We start from the raw sequence: 17,566 nt of genomic DNA, 5'->3' as shown, positions 1-17,566 counted from the left end.
GGCCCTTCGCACGCGTGCGTATCCTCCGGTTGCTCTCTGCTCTGCTCCACCACGTGTAAACACTCGGGCAATTGGCCGGTAACAGCTTCGCGAATAGAGGACGGCGGAGCTGGGGCAACTGTCGGCGCTGGCTCGCGGCGTGACTGCATTCCAGCTTTGCTATCGGCCCTCCTTGCGTCTCTGGGCCGGTCTCTGTCTCTCTCTGTCTCTCTCGACGAGAGCGAGCCGATCGTTTGCGGTGCGTTATCGGGTAGTCGCCCATGTGCGTGATGGCCACACTCGATGACGTTGCTTAGCTTGCGAGGCACCACGAGGTCGGCCTCATTGATGTCGATGTTGGTGATGAAATCGGCTCTTCTTGCTGCGGGTCGAGAGAGGGGGGCGGCGGTGGCGGCTTGGAGGGAAAGGCCTTCATCATCCAGCAGTGGAGTGACCATGGCCGATGGAGAAGTCGTAGGCCGCTGTAAGAGACTGCGCGAGCCATGGGGGGGGGGGAGGCGGAGGTTTAGGAATCCGAGAACGCGTGGGGGGGGGTGTAGTGGGTGGGGGTTGGAGGAGTGAATGGGGTAATCGGAGGGGGGTGGTGGTGGAGTTTGGGGGATGATATTCGAAAAGGGATGAGATGTTAGGGAGCGGTGGGGTGGGGGTAGATGGTAGAGAGGACGGGGGGTAAGATTTGAGAGGTTAAATTGGATTGGAATATTGATGAATAATTGGGATGGAGATGTTTGGGGGGGGGGGCGGGGTGGGAGAAGATGTGGGGGGGTGTGTGAGATGAAGAGGTGAAACGAGTTGAGGGCTGAGCGAGGTGTTGGCAGGTAGAGGTCGAGCGAGCAATGAGACTGGAGGATTACGTGAGATCGTAAGGAGGGGGGGGGGGGGGGTGAGATGAAGAGGGTGGGTGGGGGTTGTGGGATTGTTGGCGGACAGCCGGGGGAGGGAGGGAGGGAGGGGGGGTCCTGTTAGATGGGAGGGGAGTGAGATTGGTGGTTCAAGTGGGACTGAAGAGTGAATGTGAAATGGGTTGGTGGGTGATGAGAGAGGGGGGTGGTGGGGGCTGATGTAGGGGGAGGGGGGGGGGTGAAGTGAGACTGGGTGCTGACGTCACAACAGGGGAGAGACGTCGCTCAGGTATAAATTGCGTCGCGTCGCGCCCTTGTAAACACCGCACGCGTCGCGACTCGAGCACAACGCCGCCTGCTGCTGCTCCTGCTGCTGCTGCTGCTCCTGCTGCGTCTCCCCAGAGCTGGGTGAGTGGACCGTCTTTATTGTTGACCCGCGTGTACCGACAGTCTGCGTGGGGGAACATTTTGTGTATTTTTTTTGTGTGTACTGGGGTATGGGGCTGTATCGGTGGCAATCCGATATTGCCTTGAATCGATAAAGTGTTTTTGTTTTGCCGGTACACTGTAAGTCTGCCCTATAGGGGGGGAGGGAGTGCAAAAATCCCGATATCGAGAAGTCTGAAATCGAGTCAAGTTGGTAGCGCAGCGCGGCATACAACGCAGGCACAGAAGCCTCCACATTCACGTGGCACACACACACACAGACACGCCGTGACACACACGCACACAGTGACACACACACAGACACGCCGTGACACACACACACAGTGACGCACACAGCACACAGACACACACACAGACACAGTGACACACACAGACACAGTGACACACACAGCACACAGACACGCCGTGACACACACAGCACACACACGCGTGCACTTTCGCACTATCCCTCTCTCACACACAGACACGCAGTGACACACACACACAGTGACACACACACAATGACACACAAATACACAGGCTCACATTCTCGCACGCCTTTAACAGACGGTGCCATGAGCGTTGCGCACGAGGGCGGTTCGGTGGCCAAGCACCACGCCCGGCCGCCTTTGTCTCCCCAGGTGCTCGACATGAGGACCGGTTTTGAAATATTCGCCACTGTTATTGGCCGTGAGAGCTGGAATCGAACTCTTTTTCTCGGCCGGGTTCCGTAGCAGAAGGTTCTCCGGTCACCACCGCGATGACGACCCAGCGTCGCATCCACAGACGCATCCACAGACGCGAAGCGGAACAAAGATTCTAGATTTGAAGCTTTCGTGACTGCAATGATTCATACTCTTAGGTTTTTTCGGTAAAGTCACGTAGGTAGAAAATACATTTAAAAATTACTAAAAGTAATAATAGAAATAAAGTAATAAATCATTATTTTTTTTAAAATAATTTTAAATAATAAATTATCATTTTTATTAAAATAATTAATCGTGATTTTTTTTCTATTATTACTTTTTAATTTTATTTTTTACCTACGTGACTTTACCGATAGAACAAAAATTCCCCGCCACCGTTATAAAGGCCGCGCTCACGTGTTGGGGAAAGTGCTGTTAGCGAGCGCCGCGTTTAAAATCCGGCATGGCGCACCAAACTCTTGCAACACCGTATTTTTAGTTTTTTTCGGTGAAGTCACGTAGGTAAAAATTAAAATTAAAATGAATAAAAGTAAAATAAAAAATCACGACGTTTCGGAGGCAACACAAGCTTCCGTCTTCAGGTTCAGCTTTAACTCGCCGCTGATGTTCGCCGTGGCGGGGGTTGGTATGAGTTGGTGGCGGGGAGTAATCTTAGCGCAAAGTGCCACGCTGACGATTCCTAGAATGGGCGAATCCGTGTCACTTGCTTTGCTGACTCGCGATGTCCACGGGGAGCGGTGGTGCAGCGGTTAGCGCGCTGCGCTACGAACCCGGCGACCCGAGTTCGTTCCCGCTTCACGGCCAACACCCAGTGACGATTACAATCTGAGCCGGTCCTGGGCCTCCCCTAGGTCGACTCGGCCTCAAGTCAGTAACCTGGTGCGGTGATGTAGTAAACCATCGCCACTAGGGAGACAAAGGCGGTCGGGCGTAGTGCTGGCCACCCACCCCCTCGTGTGCCGTGCCGGCCTTTAAATGTGCTCGCTAACAGCACTTGCCCCAACAGTCTGTTGAGGCTACACGGGGGATCTTTGTCTTTGTGCTGTCTTGGTGATTGATGCTGGTAAGGTGATGTGGTGAGCGTGCCTTGTACTCGTCACCCCCCCCACCCACCGCGAGACCCACGGCCGAAATCCTAAAAGTAAACTGAGACGGAAACCGAACAAACGGGAGCGAGACCCAAATAAACCTGGCGGGCCACGGGCGAGTCTCATGGGGGTGGCGGGGGGGGTTACAAAATGAGTTTTACGTCGCAACAATCGGTTAATGTCCACCACTTGGTGGATTAAATAATCACCTTGGATAGTTGTGTGTGTCCCCCCCCCACCCCCCTTTGTTACTCGGAGAAAGTGGATCGGACCCTGACATAAAAAACATCCACAATCGGCAGCAATTGCCGGTTAAACTACACGGGGGGCCGGGTCACCTCTGCTCCAACCACAACGACAACAACAATGACAACAACAACAAAGTGAATCCGTTGCGCAGCCGTGAGGCACGCGCACTCCCATTTCGTAAAACCGTGAGTCGTCCCAAAAGCGGGGGGGGGGTCATCCTTGAGACTCGGCGTGTATCATGACGGGTGAGTGTCTGTGTGAGTCTCTGTGTCTGTGTCTCTCTCTCTGTGTCTGTGTGTGAGTCTGTATATCTCTGTCTGTGTCTGTGTGTGTCTGTGTCTCTGCGTGTCTGTGTCTCTGTGTGTGTCTGTGTGTGTGTGTCTCTGTCTGTGTGTGTCTCTGTGTGTCTCTCTCTCTCTGTGTGTCTGTGTGTGAGTCTCTGTGTGTGTCTCTCTGGGTCTCTCTCTCTGTGTCTGTGTGTGAGTCTGTATATCTCTGTCTCTGTGTGCGTGTCTATGTCTGTGTGTGTCTCTTTGTGCGTGTCTCTGTGTGTGTGTCTCTGTGTCTGTGTGTGTCTGTGTCTCTGTCTGTGTCTCTGTGTGTGTGTGTCTGTGTCTCTGTCTGTGTCTGTCTCTGTGTGTGTGTGTCTGTCTGTCTCTGTGTCTCTGTGTGTGTGAGTCTCTGTGTGTCTCTGTCTGTGTCTCTGTGTGTCTCTCTGTGTGTGTCTGTGTGTGTATCTGTGTGTGTCCACTGAGTCTGTGTGTGAGTCTCTGTGTGTCTGTGTGAATCTCTGTGTGTGTCTGCGTGTGTCTGTGTGTGTATCTGTGTGTGTCCACTGAGTCTGTGTGTGAGTCTCTGTGTGTCTGTGTGAATCTCTGTGTGTGTCTGCGTGTGTCCACTGAGTCTTTGTCTTTTGTGTCGTGGCTGTTTGCCGGCGCCACGTGCTCGCCACGTGCTCGTCACGTGGTCTCGGCGTGACGCGGTCCTAAACCGTCGACGTCGCCACCGCCGCGTGTCTCACCCCTCCCCCACAAGATGAGTTGGACACCTGGGCAAGCGAATTTTTTATTAATCGCTTTGTTTATTGTCAAATCCATCGCCACAGACGCCGGGGGGTTCGTGTGGAGGCGGGGAGGAGGGGGTGATGGTGTGGATGGGGGTGATTGTGTGCATGGTGTGGATGGGAGCGGTATGATGGCAAGGAGTTACTGTGATTGATGGGTGTGATAGTAGGGGGTATGTACGAGTGTGATGTGTGTGCGATATGAGAGGGCGCGTTGTGATGGCGGTGTGAAGCGGTGGCGCAGTAGTTGGCCATCTGCCACCAGAGTTCAATTCCTGGCCACTGCAAACATCAGTGGCGAGGTGAGATCTGAACCGGTCCTTCATCAACCCGTAGTGACCAACCTGGTGAAGTATGGCCAAACAACACCCCCCCCCCCCTCCATGACATACACGGCACGGGGAGGTCTTCATCCAGCAGTGGATTGTCAAAACATCTACCTGAAAAAAAAATCACAATTATTGTCCATCTTCTTGGTTCTTTCGGTAAAGTCGCGTAGAATGGAAATAAAAAAATAAAAAAAATCATAATGAAATATTATTTTATTATTTCCATTCTACGTGACTTTACCGAAAGAACCAAGAAGATGAATCCCTGCAGTCACGAAAGCTTTAAATCGAAATTATTGTCCAATCGATGGCGAGATGACGGCGTGACGTCAGCCAACTCGGGCGAGCTCGCGCGCTGTGGACGTGGTCATCTGCGCCAATCGACCAATCGCACGAGGCGGTGGTGGGGTGCACGGGTCACGTGACAAGAAAATTAAACTTATCTTCTTGGTTCTTTCGGTAAAGTCACGTAGAAGGAAAATAATAAAATAATAAATAATAAAACATGTGAGAATAATTAAATAATAAATAATGACCTTGTGAGATTTTTTTATTAATATATTATATTAGTTTATTATATTATTTTATTATGTTTTATTTTTATTCTTTTATTATTTCCCTTCTACGCGACTTTACCGAAAGAACCAAGAAGATGAATCCCTGCAGTCACGAAAGCTTTAAATTGAAAAATAAAACTTAATTTGGATCTTTCGTGACTGCGGGAATTACTCTTTGGTTCTTTCGGTAAAGTCACGTATAAAGAGAAAATAATAAATTAAATACTAGCATACGACGTTTCGATTGCAACACAAGCAATCATCATCAGGTATAAATGAAATAGAAACACAAATCTAGTATACTTAGAAATGTAATGTAATAATACAACAGAGAGTCGGATAACATAACAGTCAACACCCTACCTGGTTGATTACGTTCTTCCTGAGAATGCTAAATGTGAGAGAGAGATAAAACACAGAACCAGAGACATATAGACAGACAGATATCACAGAGATACATAGAGAGAGACACATACATAGGCACACAGAGAAATCGAAACGTCGTATGCTAGTATTTAATTTATTATTTTCTCTTTATACGTGACTTTACCGAAAGAACCAAAGAAGAAAATAACAATTTAAGTTTTTTTGGGTGCACATTGAGAAAGTGCTCCCCGCGGGCGGCCGTGCGGCAAAGCGCGGAGAGCCGCAGCATCTGTTGTCGTGCTACTGCCCGCGCTCTGCCTTTTGTCTGCGTGCACCTGGTGGTGGTGGTGGGGGTGGAGGTGGTGGGGGAGGATGTAGGGGGAGGATGTAGGGGGAGGATGTAGGGGGAGGATGTAGGGGGAGGGAGGCTCGGGGAACCTCGCAGCAGGTGCAGGGTGAGCTGTGTTTACCTGGAGAGTAAGAAGGAGAGAGGGGGGGGGAATAGGGTCCATATTCTTTGGTTCTTTCGGTAAAGTCACGTAGGTGAAAAAATAAAAATACAAAATATAAATAACTAAATTATTTCTTTTTTTATAATAAAAAAAAGAAATGACTCATTTATTTTTATTTTTATTGAAAAAAATAAAAACAAGAATAAAATATATAAATAACTAGATTATTTCAAATAAAAAAAATAGAAATGACTAAATTATGTCTATTTTATTTTATTGAAAAAAATAAGAATAAAAAATATGAATAACTCAATTATTTCAAATTTGTATAAAAAATAGAAATAACTCAATTCTTTTTTTTTTCACCTACGTGACTTTACCGAAAGAACCAAAGAGTATGGATCCTTGCAGTCACGAAAGCTTCAAATCTAGAATAATAGATCGGGTCCTGGTGCAGAGGTCGTTAACACGCGTCTCTTTGTTAAGGACTCGCCCTCTCGTATTCACCACACAGTGAGTGCATTGCGGCTCTTGAAATATTGAGTATTTTTTTACCGAATTATAACAAATTATATATTATTTCTAGATTTGAAGCTTTCGTGACTGCAAGGATTCATATCCTTAGGTTTTATCGGTAAAGTCACGTAGGTAAAATTTTAAAATTAAAATGAATAAAAGTAAAATAAAAATTAAATAAAAATCACGACGTTTCGGAGGCAACACAAGATTCCGTTTTCAGGTGGAACCGTCACAGCACGTGCTAATTTTATTTTTTTACCTACGTGACTGTACCGAAAAAACCTAAGAATATATAGATTATTGTTTATTTGGGGTTCCGAGCCGTGTGCTTGTGTTTCGGAGCATTAAAGTTTGTGACCTCGCAAGAGGGGAAGATGATGAAGACGGTACACATGGGGGTGGGTGGTGGTGGGTGGGATGCGAGAGACGAAGACAAACGGGGCGACACGTAGACATGGGGTGAAGAGCTCAACGCAAACGCGCGGGACACGCCGATTAAAGCACCGAGATGCAGCGTCGACAGATTGGGGACGAAGCCACAGACACACGGGTGGAGACAGATGGGTTGCACGGACATGTGGTGAGATGATTACCCGCCAGGTGCAAGGTGAGCGCCTATCAACGGACGGGTAGCAGCACCTGGAGCTGGCAGTGCAGGGCACGCCATGCAACATCCCCCCCCCACCCCCCCTCAACTATTTATTTTTATTATTTTATTATGTCCCTTCGACGTGACTTTACCGAAAGAACCAAGAAGATGAATCCCAGCAAGCACGAAAGCTTTAAATCTAAATTTACAGCCACTACGCTGTGGGATTCCATAAAACTTTAAGATCCTTCAACAAGCTCCGTGATAAGAAGGCTCAGCTTCAAGGCGCTCTTCTTCCCCCTCCAACCCAGCTTAAATATACGCTCCAAGCTTGGTGGTGTTTCATTCTTCACCTGAGGACGGCTGCTTGCGTTGTGGCCGAAACATCGTGAGAATGATTTAATTATGTTTTTATTATTTTATTATTCCCCTTCTACGTGACTTTACCGAAAGAACCAAGAAGATATTCCCTACCCGCTACGGTGGCTAGGAGATGTTAACTACTTCGCCTGGTGTACAGGAGGTCGTGGGTTCGAACCCGACCCTGACGCCTGCTGCTGCTGTATATTTGGAGTTTGTGTATCTCTTGCCCCGTGGTCGTATGGATTTTGCTCCGGATCCTCCGGATTTTCCCCTCCACATTTAGAATCAACAGCACGCGCTTAGAGTATTTGGGTGCTATTAATTCCCACGTGATTGATAAGCCATGTCATTAAGCTATCATGCGTTGCCAGGTCGCTTCTGAAAAAGAGTTGAATAGTTCAGTGGGATTTACCTGGCAACATTAAAAGAAACCCATCATAGATGTTTTCTGGCTTATATCGCGTAAAATATAAATGTGCAGTTAAACCCGACACAGTCAATTAGTAAAGTTTGCGGAGGGAGCTGGTAGGAACGTTGGGTTGCTCGGTCAATGGCCAGGGTCAACGGCGGCGTGGTGTGTTCCGCAAATATGCCCGACTGAGGGCGGGCACAAGCCGGCGTGAGTCGGTTAAACGTTGAGTTTTATAAGGGCACCACAGGGTGACCAGCCCCTCCCCACCTTCCCCTCCCCACCCAGCCCCTCCAACACGACGGACGGACACAATAATCCCCTGTGGGCTGGTGTAACCAGGAGGTCCTACCCAGTATAATTTAACGCGTTGGTACAGCTGGGTGCTTCACAACGCGATGTATGATTAGTATGATTAGCAGCGGCGGATGCAATCAAGAGAGCGTACAACTTCCCATGTTCGCACTCGAGCGCGCGTGTGTTTATCTCGAGAGCGCCTGATACAAATCCACCGCTGGATAAAGGCCGTGCGACTCGTGTGACCATACTTCACCAGGCTGGTCAGTGCCTTACTCCTTTGGTTCTTTCGGTAAAGTCGCGTAGGTATAAAATACAAATATACCTACGCGACTTTACCGAAAGACACGAAAACTTCAAATCCAGATTGGTCAGTGCCTGTTTCGTAAAGCCGTTGACGTGGGAGCGTAGGAGTACAGTACAACAATGCAGCTTTCTACAATGCCCACCACGTGGTCCCGCAGCAAGCCTATAGCACCTGTTACAAGTAGAGTGGTCGCCCATCCGAGGAGTCGTCGAAGGCTCGAAGTTGCTTCGCTCCCAAGATCTGACCCGCCCATACTGGACATTTGCGATGAAGAGCTTCACAGCTCATCGGATTCCGCCTGTAGTCTACATACGGATTCTGATTCTGAAAGAGTTTCACGGTGACCCATGTTTACAGCCATTAGGGGCGCTTCTGCCAAAACAAAAACAGGGCTTTTTCTCGCTCGTGAATCTAATCGCAGCAACGTGTGTTTAATCCCTGGGGGAGGGGAGTGTTTCGTAATAATTGAGCTTTTCTAACGATGGTAATTTAGAAACTGATTTCCCATTTACGTGTAACGCGACGCTTCCCGGTGCATAATTAAACACGAAATTATAATTTTAAAAAGACCGAGGAAGAAAAACCGTGCATATGCCTGACCATGCAACGCTTTCCGACCATGCGGTTTGGTACTCGTAAGCGATTCATTTCATAGAGAACACATGCAGGATCACGGCATAATTCACCCCCTTGATAAAATAAAGTGGGGCCGTTACTGGCAGGACACGTGGCGATAAGGGGGCGATGGGCGCTTGCTGCTGTGAGCAGTGAGCACACGTGTTGTGCCTCCCATGACACCTTGCGGCAAACTGTTGCAATATCTTAGCCTGCCCTAATTGCTGTACTAATCAGGCGTGTAACGAGCTGCAACACACACACACACGGAGAGAGATTGGACGAATCGTCAGTATTGGGAACAGAGATTCGATTCAAGCTCTGATTTGTTTAATCTCTTCCCCCCCCCCCCCCACAGTCTCGTTAGCATCAGCTGTGGTTAAACCACAGCAGATGCTAACGTTGCATTAGCATGTTATTTACATGAATATCTCGTTTGGCCATCTCCTGCTGGTTGAGGGCCTGCCTGCACCGAAGGGCTAATTTAGCATATGATTTGTGTTTTAATTAGCAGTTAATTAAACCTATAAAATTTTATGTACTTACACATGCTTCGGTTTAAATCGATTCTACATTTGTGTCCTGTAATGTACATATGGTGTTTTCCTGAGAAAAAAATATCTATTGACCCAACGCGTATTGCAAACCATATAATTGTTTTAACCATTGCGTCCTAACTGTGCGAATCGAGTTGTATTGCAGTGGATCATTATGAATTTCAGGGTTTTTAATTATAAAAAAATAATTAAAGCCCTTGGTGGCCAGGTAGCTCAGAAGTCTAAGTGCTGAGCTGGCTTCAACTGATGCCACCTGTGATTTAATGATTTAAACCAGGTTAAGTGTAGTTGGTGAGTTGGTAACACACACACACGCGCGAAAAATATTCACGTTTTAAAATTTGCTGCTGATCTTAATTTGGCTAAATTCCAGCTGTGGAATTAAAAAAAACACACCCGCGACCACGTACCGTTCAACCGGCCCCAGGAGCGAATTGTGGTCCGTAAGTCGAGCACTGTCCGTACACACAATTCAAACGTCGGGTTTACGGTCATGTGACGAACCTAATGAAGTGCTGCCCTCTACAGCACTGCGCGTGTGCACCGGAGGGTTATTCGACGGGAGCTCGCGTCACGGGGAGCGCTGCGATACTTTATTCCCTGGGCCTTTTTACTCCAATATAAAAGCTTGCACTGCCGTGCGAGAAATCCTACCGGATACTTTCTCAGAACACGACAGCACCACAAATTGTACAATATAAAGAACACCTTGTTTAAAACCCACACGCACGCTTTACTGAAGCCATTAACCTTTTGCCGTCCTGTTTTATTCCTTGCTCCCCCCCCCCATACCTCCCTCCCTCCCTCTCCACCAACTGCTACCCTCTCATTTTCAGGATTAATCTCGGAAGCCTTCAAAGAATCTGCACCCATCGCAGGGTTGGAACAAAGTTCTGCAACGTTGCTTGCCGAGGCTTCTTTTTTTTTATAGTTCTGTTATTTTCCCGATTTTGTGACAATTTTAAGGAACAACATCCAAAGCGATTTGGGCTGTCGGGGGAGCAGCACCGCTTGAATACAAAAACTAAAAACTTTTTAGCAGCAGACTCCCTGCGAAATCCGCAGCTCTCCTCTGCTTCCTCCTCCGCCGCGTCGTTCAACCTCGCCACCCTGCTCCTCAACCATGGAGCACCTGGAGGAGGACCTCACGTGCCCCGTGTGCTTCTCGCTGTTCGAGGAGCCGCGCGTCTTGCCCTGCTCGCACACCTTCTGCCGCCGCTGCCTGGAGAGCGTCCTGCAGGCCACGGTGGAGCAGTTCCCGCTGTGGCGCGCCCTCCGCGTGCCCCTCAAGTGCCCGAGCTGCCGCCACATGTTCGACATGCCCTCGGCGGGCCTCTCCTACCTGCCGCTCAACTACTCGCTGGTGGCCATCGTGGAAAAGTACCGGCGCCAGCAGAAGCTGCAGCGCGAGCGCGAGCTGGCCGAGTCGACGCGCCCGCCCGCGTGCGCCGAGCACAGCGAGCAGCCGCTCAACGTCTACTGCCTCACGGACCGCACGCTCGTGTGCGGCTTCTGCCTCACGCTGGGCGAGCACCGCAGCCACGACATCGAGTCGCTCGCATCCGCCTGCGCCCGCGAGGGACGCGCGCTCGAGGAGAGCACGCGCGCGCTGCTCTCCGACGACGATGATGTCGCCGAAGGCGACGACGGGGGCGCCGGCGCCGGCGGCCGTAGTAGCAGTGGCGGTGACGACGACGACGACAACGTGAGGGAGGTAGCCGTGGGCCAGCAGGAGGAGGAGGAGGGAGTTGGGGATTCGGCTACCGTTTTGAATCCAGCTCCGGAAGATGTTGGCGATGCTCATCGTGGTAACGATGGTGACGATGCTGCCGAGGATGACCAGCACCAGGAGGAGGTTGAGGAAGAGGCTCGGGATGTTGAGCGGCAAGGGGAGGGTCGCAGGAGGAGGAGGACGACAAGCGGCGGGACGAGCGAGGAGGAGATGGGGAGTGGAACGGAAGATCAGGGAGGGGAGACTGGACGGGGAGGACGGGCTGCTGGGGACGAGGCGGTCGCTCGAGGGGCCAAGGAAGCAGTGGACGAGCAAAAGGAGGAGCGGAATCGGAGCCCGCAACGTCGAGCGAAGCAACGTTACCCGGGGCCCTGGGCCACGGCGCGAACCCAGCTGCTGGAGCTGGAGGCGCGGCGCACCGGGTACGAGGTGCTGGTGAACCAGGAGGCAGCGCAGGTCGAGGCCTACTTCGCGGCGCTGCGCGACGATCTCGGCAAGCAGCAGATGGCCGTGATGGAGTACATGGAGGCGGCCAGCCGGCGTGCCTCGCTGGGCTACGAGCGGGCCATCGGCGTGCTGCGCGGCGTGCTGGACGAGCACGCCGCCGTGCTGGCGCTGGCCGGGGAGGCCCAGGACGCGATGCTGCTGGGCGAGCCCGTGGCCTTCCTGCAGAAGATGCACGTGTTCCGCGAGCGCTACGAGCTGCTGTGCGCCGCCGCGTGCGCCGCCCGGCCCGAGCCGCCGAGCTTTGGTCCCCGCTGCCAGGACTACCTGGTGCGCGGTTGGGCCGATGTGCCGCTCGGACGGCTCAGAGACGCGCCGCTGCCCCGACTTCCGTACGACGACGAAGGCGAAGGCGACGGCGGCGGAGAGGATGATGGCGGCGGCGGCGGCGTTCGGCGTGGCGGAGGCCTGGGCGGAGGGGATTTGGGGTCAACGGATGAAGACGGAGCCGTCTACGGCCACAACCACCACCTGTCCGTCATCCTGGAGGAGGAGATGGAAGAGGACGACGACGTCGATGGGACTGAACAGAAGGCTGACGAACTCGACATTGACCGCGGCTGGGGTGTCGGAGCCGGCGGACGAGCGTTGGCATCGCGAGCGTCGACGGCCGCCGACGTCTTTGCGCTTCTCGACGGCGACGCGGATGACGGCGTGACGGAGGAGGAGCTGGCGACCGCGTGGCTCCCGTTCGAGGTGGAGCAAGGCCTCGTCCTCCTCTCGGCGCTGGCGAGCCTTCGCTGGGCTGACGCGGCGGCGCTGGCGGCGCGCGCCGCCAGGATCTCCGAGACGTCGGCGCGGAAGGTCCTCGGCCGAGGCGGCCGGGCCTTGCTCCACGCGCTGGGCCCCGCGTCTTCCCGGCCCGCGCTCCTCCACGCCGCTCTATGGCTCTCCGTCGCCCTCTTCCTCGCCTTCTGCTGCTGCTGCTTCTTCGCCTCCCTCCTAGGCCGCAGCGACAACGGCGCGGCGGCGGCGGGGAAGCTCGGGGCGCCGGGCGCCGTGGGGCTGGCGCTGCTCCCGTTGCTGCCCTGCGTCGCCGTGGTGGGCGCCAACGCCCTCATGCGGCGGCGGCAGGGCCTGGGGTGTGGCTGGGGGCGCAAATGGGCCGTGGGGTCCGTGGGGGTTCTGAGGGCCGTGGTGGCGCGTGTGCGTGCCGCCCTCTAGAGGAAGACGGCACGAGGAGGAGGAGGAGGGGATGACCATATCCCCGCTCCTGGACAACTCGGTAGCCACCAGATGCGGCGAGCTACCTGCTGCTAATGTAGTGGTTGGTGGTTAATTTAATTAGTTCATGAACCCAATCTATTCTCGCAAATCGCGAGGCGTTAAATTGGACCGTGCGTGACGCAAGATTAGTATTTTCGCTTCATATTTTTTTATTAGCCGTGAGGTGTTGGGGCTTCCATGGCCCGGCGAGGTTGCTAGGTGGCCATAAAGATGTGACCATGTACAGCCAAGTAGGTGGCTACTGTGTCCTTTTGCTTTGCTTGTGAGTTTTCTTTGGGTTTCTCCCGCCCTCAAAAAGCCTCCGCGGGGGTGAAAGTTGGTCAAACATCCCAATGCAGCAGGCAGGACCTTCCTGACAAAAAGGTCTTGCTTGAGACTCAGAGGCATTTCTGCATTAAGGCCATTGTTATGACTTCCACATTTATAGCATTTAAATGAGCATTTTGGATTAGACGGCAAACGCTAATGCGAGACCTATTACGATTTTCTTCGATAAAATAACGTCTTTGTGTTGGTCCCGAACTAGATAATAATAATACTGTGGCGAAAATTACAAAAGTACTGCAATTGTAATACTTCCCAAGCAAAAAATATGTTATCTGTGGTAGTCGTGGAGCACTAAGACTTCTTCATCAACTTGAATAAAAATGAGGTGTTCATTTAATATTTCATGACGCGTCGTTCGTGCTCGGAAGATCGATCGATTGATCGAAATCGACAATTCGGCGAATCTGCCCCGGAGCTGCCTATCCGCCCTACCATTTCTAATGACCCCGGCCGCGTGATGCGACCCGCGCCTTCCAAAACCATACAACTGATAGGGGTGCGCCAGGCGCGGAAATTTAGGGGTTCCTCTGCTTCTGTGTCACGATCATCTCTGTTCACGCGTCCCGAGAACAACTTCGTGAGCTCGCCGTGCGTACGGGTGAACGACACCCGCACGCGATTCGAGGAAGGGCGTGAAGATGCAACGTTTGGTGGGGGGGGGGGGGGCCCGAAGCTTGCCATAACGTGAGGGGCCGTGGAGAATTACAGCCAACGTCAGTTGACCGTGGACAACTAGACCCAAGCCGAAACATAACATCTAATATATAATGTTTAAAAATATGTTTTTTCTTTTTATGATAGAATATAGTATTGTCATCAGTATGACATAAGTATACCAAGTTTGCAGTCGATACCACATTGGGAAGTGGGTAAAAATTGAGTTACAAGATTTGAGGATACAAATAAAAAAATCGCAGTATATTCCTGGGGCTATACTCTCCCACTTTCGCCAACCCGCACTCGAGCGGGATTGTGCGGCGTGGCAAAATAATCGCCCGCAATCCCATCATCCAGCAGTGGATTGACCACCACGAGTCATGGCGAACGTGGGAGGAGAGATATTGAGGAATGGGGGGTTCGACCGGTGAGTGGCCCAGATAAAAAATTCACGAGCCCCTCTGCGCCCCCTAGTGGCGGGATTTGAACTCCACTTGTGCCGCGTTACCCAATAGATTGACGCGCAGGGCCGATGATTTGCTCGACTAGATTTGAAGTTTTCATGACTGCAGGGATCCTTACTGTTTTGGTTCTGTCGGTAAAATCACGTGGGTATTAAATAAAATAAATCACGACGTTTCGGGCGCAACACAAGCGTCCGTCATCAGGTGAGACAACCACAGCAAGAAACAATTGCTCAAGTGGCAATAGATAGATGGCTTCATCTCCAGGTTGTGATGCAGAGATTTTCTGGAACTCTGTCCCAGATAGTTCTCGCTCATCATACTTTTGTTTTATCCCCCCCCCCCCCTTGGTCATTACGAAAGTCAACTCGATTCGTAACTCTATTCCTAACCCGAGAACGAACACGTCACTTGGTCGCGACCGCCCTACGATATGAACGCTGAACGTAGACCGGCAGGGAGTCTGAAATGTATCCCAGGCACGGATGGGTCCACAGCAACCGGCTACACTTGGGGCGGGGAGCGGTGGCGCAGTGATTAGCGCACTGCGCTATGAACCCGGGCCACGTGTGTTCAATCCCCGACCACGGTTCGAATCAGTGGCGAGTGAGATCTGAAGCGTTCCTGAGCACCCCTTCTCCACTAGCCCGCACTGGCCAGCGTGAAATATGGATGAGTAACCCCCAACGACCAAAACTATTTTTGTTTAGTTCATGTCCACTGTGGTTACACGGTTAAAGATTTCCCACTTTAATGCTTTCGTGTAGTCTTTGTAGCGATTATGGAGGTCGCGTCTATTTGAGTGTAATTTTGTGTATGGCTTAAATATGTGATAAGTTAAGCTTTTAAGTTGCTATGATTCCCTTCCTAAAGGTAGTGTTAACTCGTTGACCAATGTTTTTTTAATGATTTGAAAGCTGGACTTCAACGAAGCTACTCCAATATAAGTGTTTTGCCACTGCATATTAATGATAGTGGGTGGAGCGGTGGCGCGGTTAGTTGGCCCACTGCACGGTTAGGGCTTTTGGCTGCTATACATTTCCACGCGATAAGCCACTTTTTGTTTAGCCATAATTTGTGGCCTGGTCGCTTCTGAAACAGAGCTATGTAGCTCGGTGGGTCTTACTTACCTGGTACAATACTAAACTACTCTTTGGCCCTTGCGGTAAAGTCACGTAGATGGAAAATGAAAATTAATGAAATAAAAATAATATATAACGACGCTTGTTGAGATCGAAACGTCGTGATCTATTATTTTTTATTACAAAATTTTTTTTCCCATCTACGTGACTTTACCGAAAGAACCAAAGAGAGTGAATTCCTGCAGTCACGAAAGCCTCCAATCAAGATTAATACAAAAATAGTTTCTAGTTTTTACTCCTAAACTGGGCAACCGAAATTCTCGATTCCCGACTACGGCTAACATTGGTGGCGAGTGCCATCTGGTCCGGTACCGACCGGGTCGCCGGAGGATTGATACGAGCAGACTGCCGACATGGCCAGTTTTCAGCGACGTCCAGAGGTTGGTGACTCGGCCCAATTCTTACAGCCCGGTGGCAATGATGCCGATGAAACTGCAAGAGTGGAGTGGTTCTTGACGGATGCGTCCATTTGTGTAGCAAGAGGACCTTCATATCTCCGTTGTGGGGAAACTGGAAGTCGGACTTCGATTGTGTGACATTCATGGGCGTAAGCTCGCAACAGGAAGGAAGCGATGGCGAGGTGCCATGACGACTTGTTGACCATATTTTAATCGAGCAGCGGATGGATCACAATTGAGAGTCCGGTCTCATCCGTGACGAATATTTGAGGCTTGTGGTGGAGTGGTTAGCGCACTGCGCTATGAACCCGGCGGCCTGCGTTCTATAACCTGGCCACGGCTCAGGTCGGTGGCGGCTGTTATGTGAACTGGTTTGGCTGTTGCCGCCACCCTCCTCCGCTTCGCCAACCAACCTACACTGACTCACGTGGTGAGGGGGAAGTGTAATTCAGCAGTGAATTGACCAAAGGGCTTGAAAGTTTAGCATGCTTTTTTTTATACTAATACGAATGGCTGTATTTATGGGTTCGCGGTGAGCTTTTTTGTTTAACGAAATTAAAGCTATTTTCACATGAACTATTTAGCAACCGTAATAACATTTTGCACATTTCAACAATGTTTTAAACTTAATTTTTTTTTTCATTTCTGCTCTTGATTTGTTAATATAGACTTGGACCAAGTTCCTTGCACCAACCGTTGTGATAAGTTATTCATTATCTGTGTGTCAATGTCCGTTTTCTATTAGTACTTCAGAAATAGTTACTATGTCCATAAGTAATTATTAAGTGTTTGTAAATGAACGCTATCAAATGATTAAAAAAAAATTCTGAAAATAACGCGTCAGCAAATGTTGTGTTGGTCATCGGCGTTTCTTGTTTTGCTGATTCATCTTAATCTCCACCTTTGCAGCTTTTTCTAACGTAAGTTCTTCAATCATTTCCTGGAGTTAAAGAGGCAGACGGAAGCAACACCTAATACTGTATTAGGACAAGGAAGACGAATCGTGCATATTAATGTTTTTTGGAGCACTTTCTAAACGTGCGTTTGTTCTCAAACATTTAATTATCAATTAAACCATTGGCGCTCGTGCCAGGTGCGCAGGAGACACAATGGAGTAAAACAAAACGTAGACTCTGGTTCGATAACACGGGCATTGGCAAAATGGAATAAAAGCTGAAAAGTGTGCAAAGAAGCAACTTTGGAGTGCACGCTTGGAATTGCAGACAAAGGAACACGTGGATTCGATAACACGCGCACACGTTAAAGACATCGTATCGATTTAGGTAGAGGGGGTGGGGGGGCAGCACACGTTGCTAGATGGTATGGTACTCAGGCTTGTGGTCGAGGCACGATGGACTAGAAGCCAAATAAGTAAGATTT

The 17,566-nt window shown here is 50.5% G+C and overlaps 1 protein-coding gene across 1 annotated transcript; it reads left to right on the top strand.

Moving 5' to 3' along the window:
• Nucleotides 1-1,112: 1,112 nt before the first annotated feature.
• On the top strand, nt 1,113-17,331 carry LOC133343226 (uncharacterized). The gene is made up of 2 exons (XM_061552668.1): nt 1,113-1,250; nt 10,572-17,331. Exon 2 carries the CDS (start codon nt 10,859-10,861, stop codon nt 13,133-13,135), a length of 2,277 nt encoding a protein of 758 aa, XP_061408652.1. The 5' UTR covers nt 1,113-1,250; nt 10,572-10,858; the 3' UTR covers nt 13,136-17,331.
• Nucleotides 17,332-17,566: the final 235 nt, after the last annotated feature.

The sequence above is a fragment of the Lethenteron reissneri genome, chromosome 2 (genome assembly GCF_015708825.2).
Source record: "Lethenteron reissneri isolate LAM-NWPU_2019-01 chromosome 2, ASM1570882v1, whole genome shotgun sequence".
NCBI lineage: Eukaryota > Metazoa > Chordata > Hyperoartia > Petromyzontiformes > Petromyzontidae > Lethenteron > Lethenteron reissneri.
This window is presented reverse-complemented; position numbering and strand designations above follow the sequence as displayed.

Coding starts and splice junctions, on each gene's coding strand:
- LOC133343226 (XM_061552668.1), top strand. CDS start 10,859: ATGGAGCACCTGGAGGAGGACCTCACGTGCCCCGTGTGCTTCTCGCTG.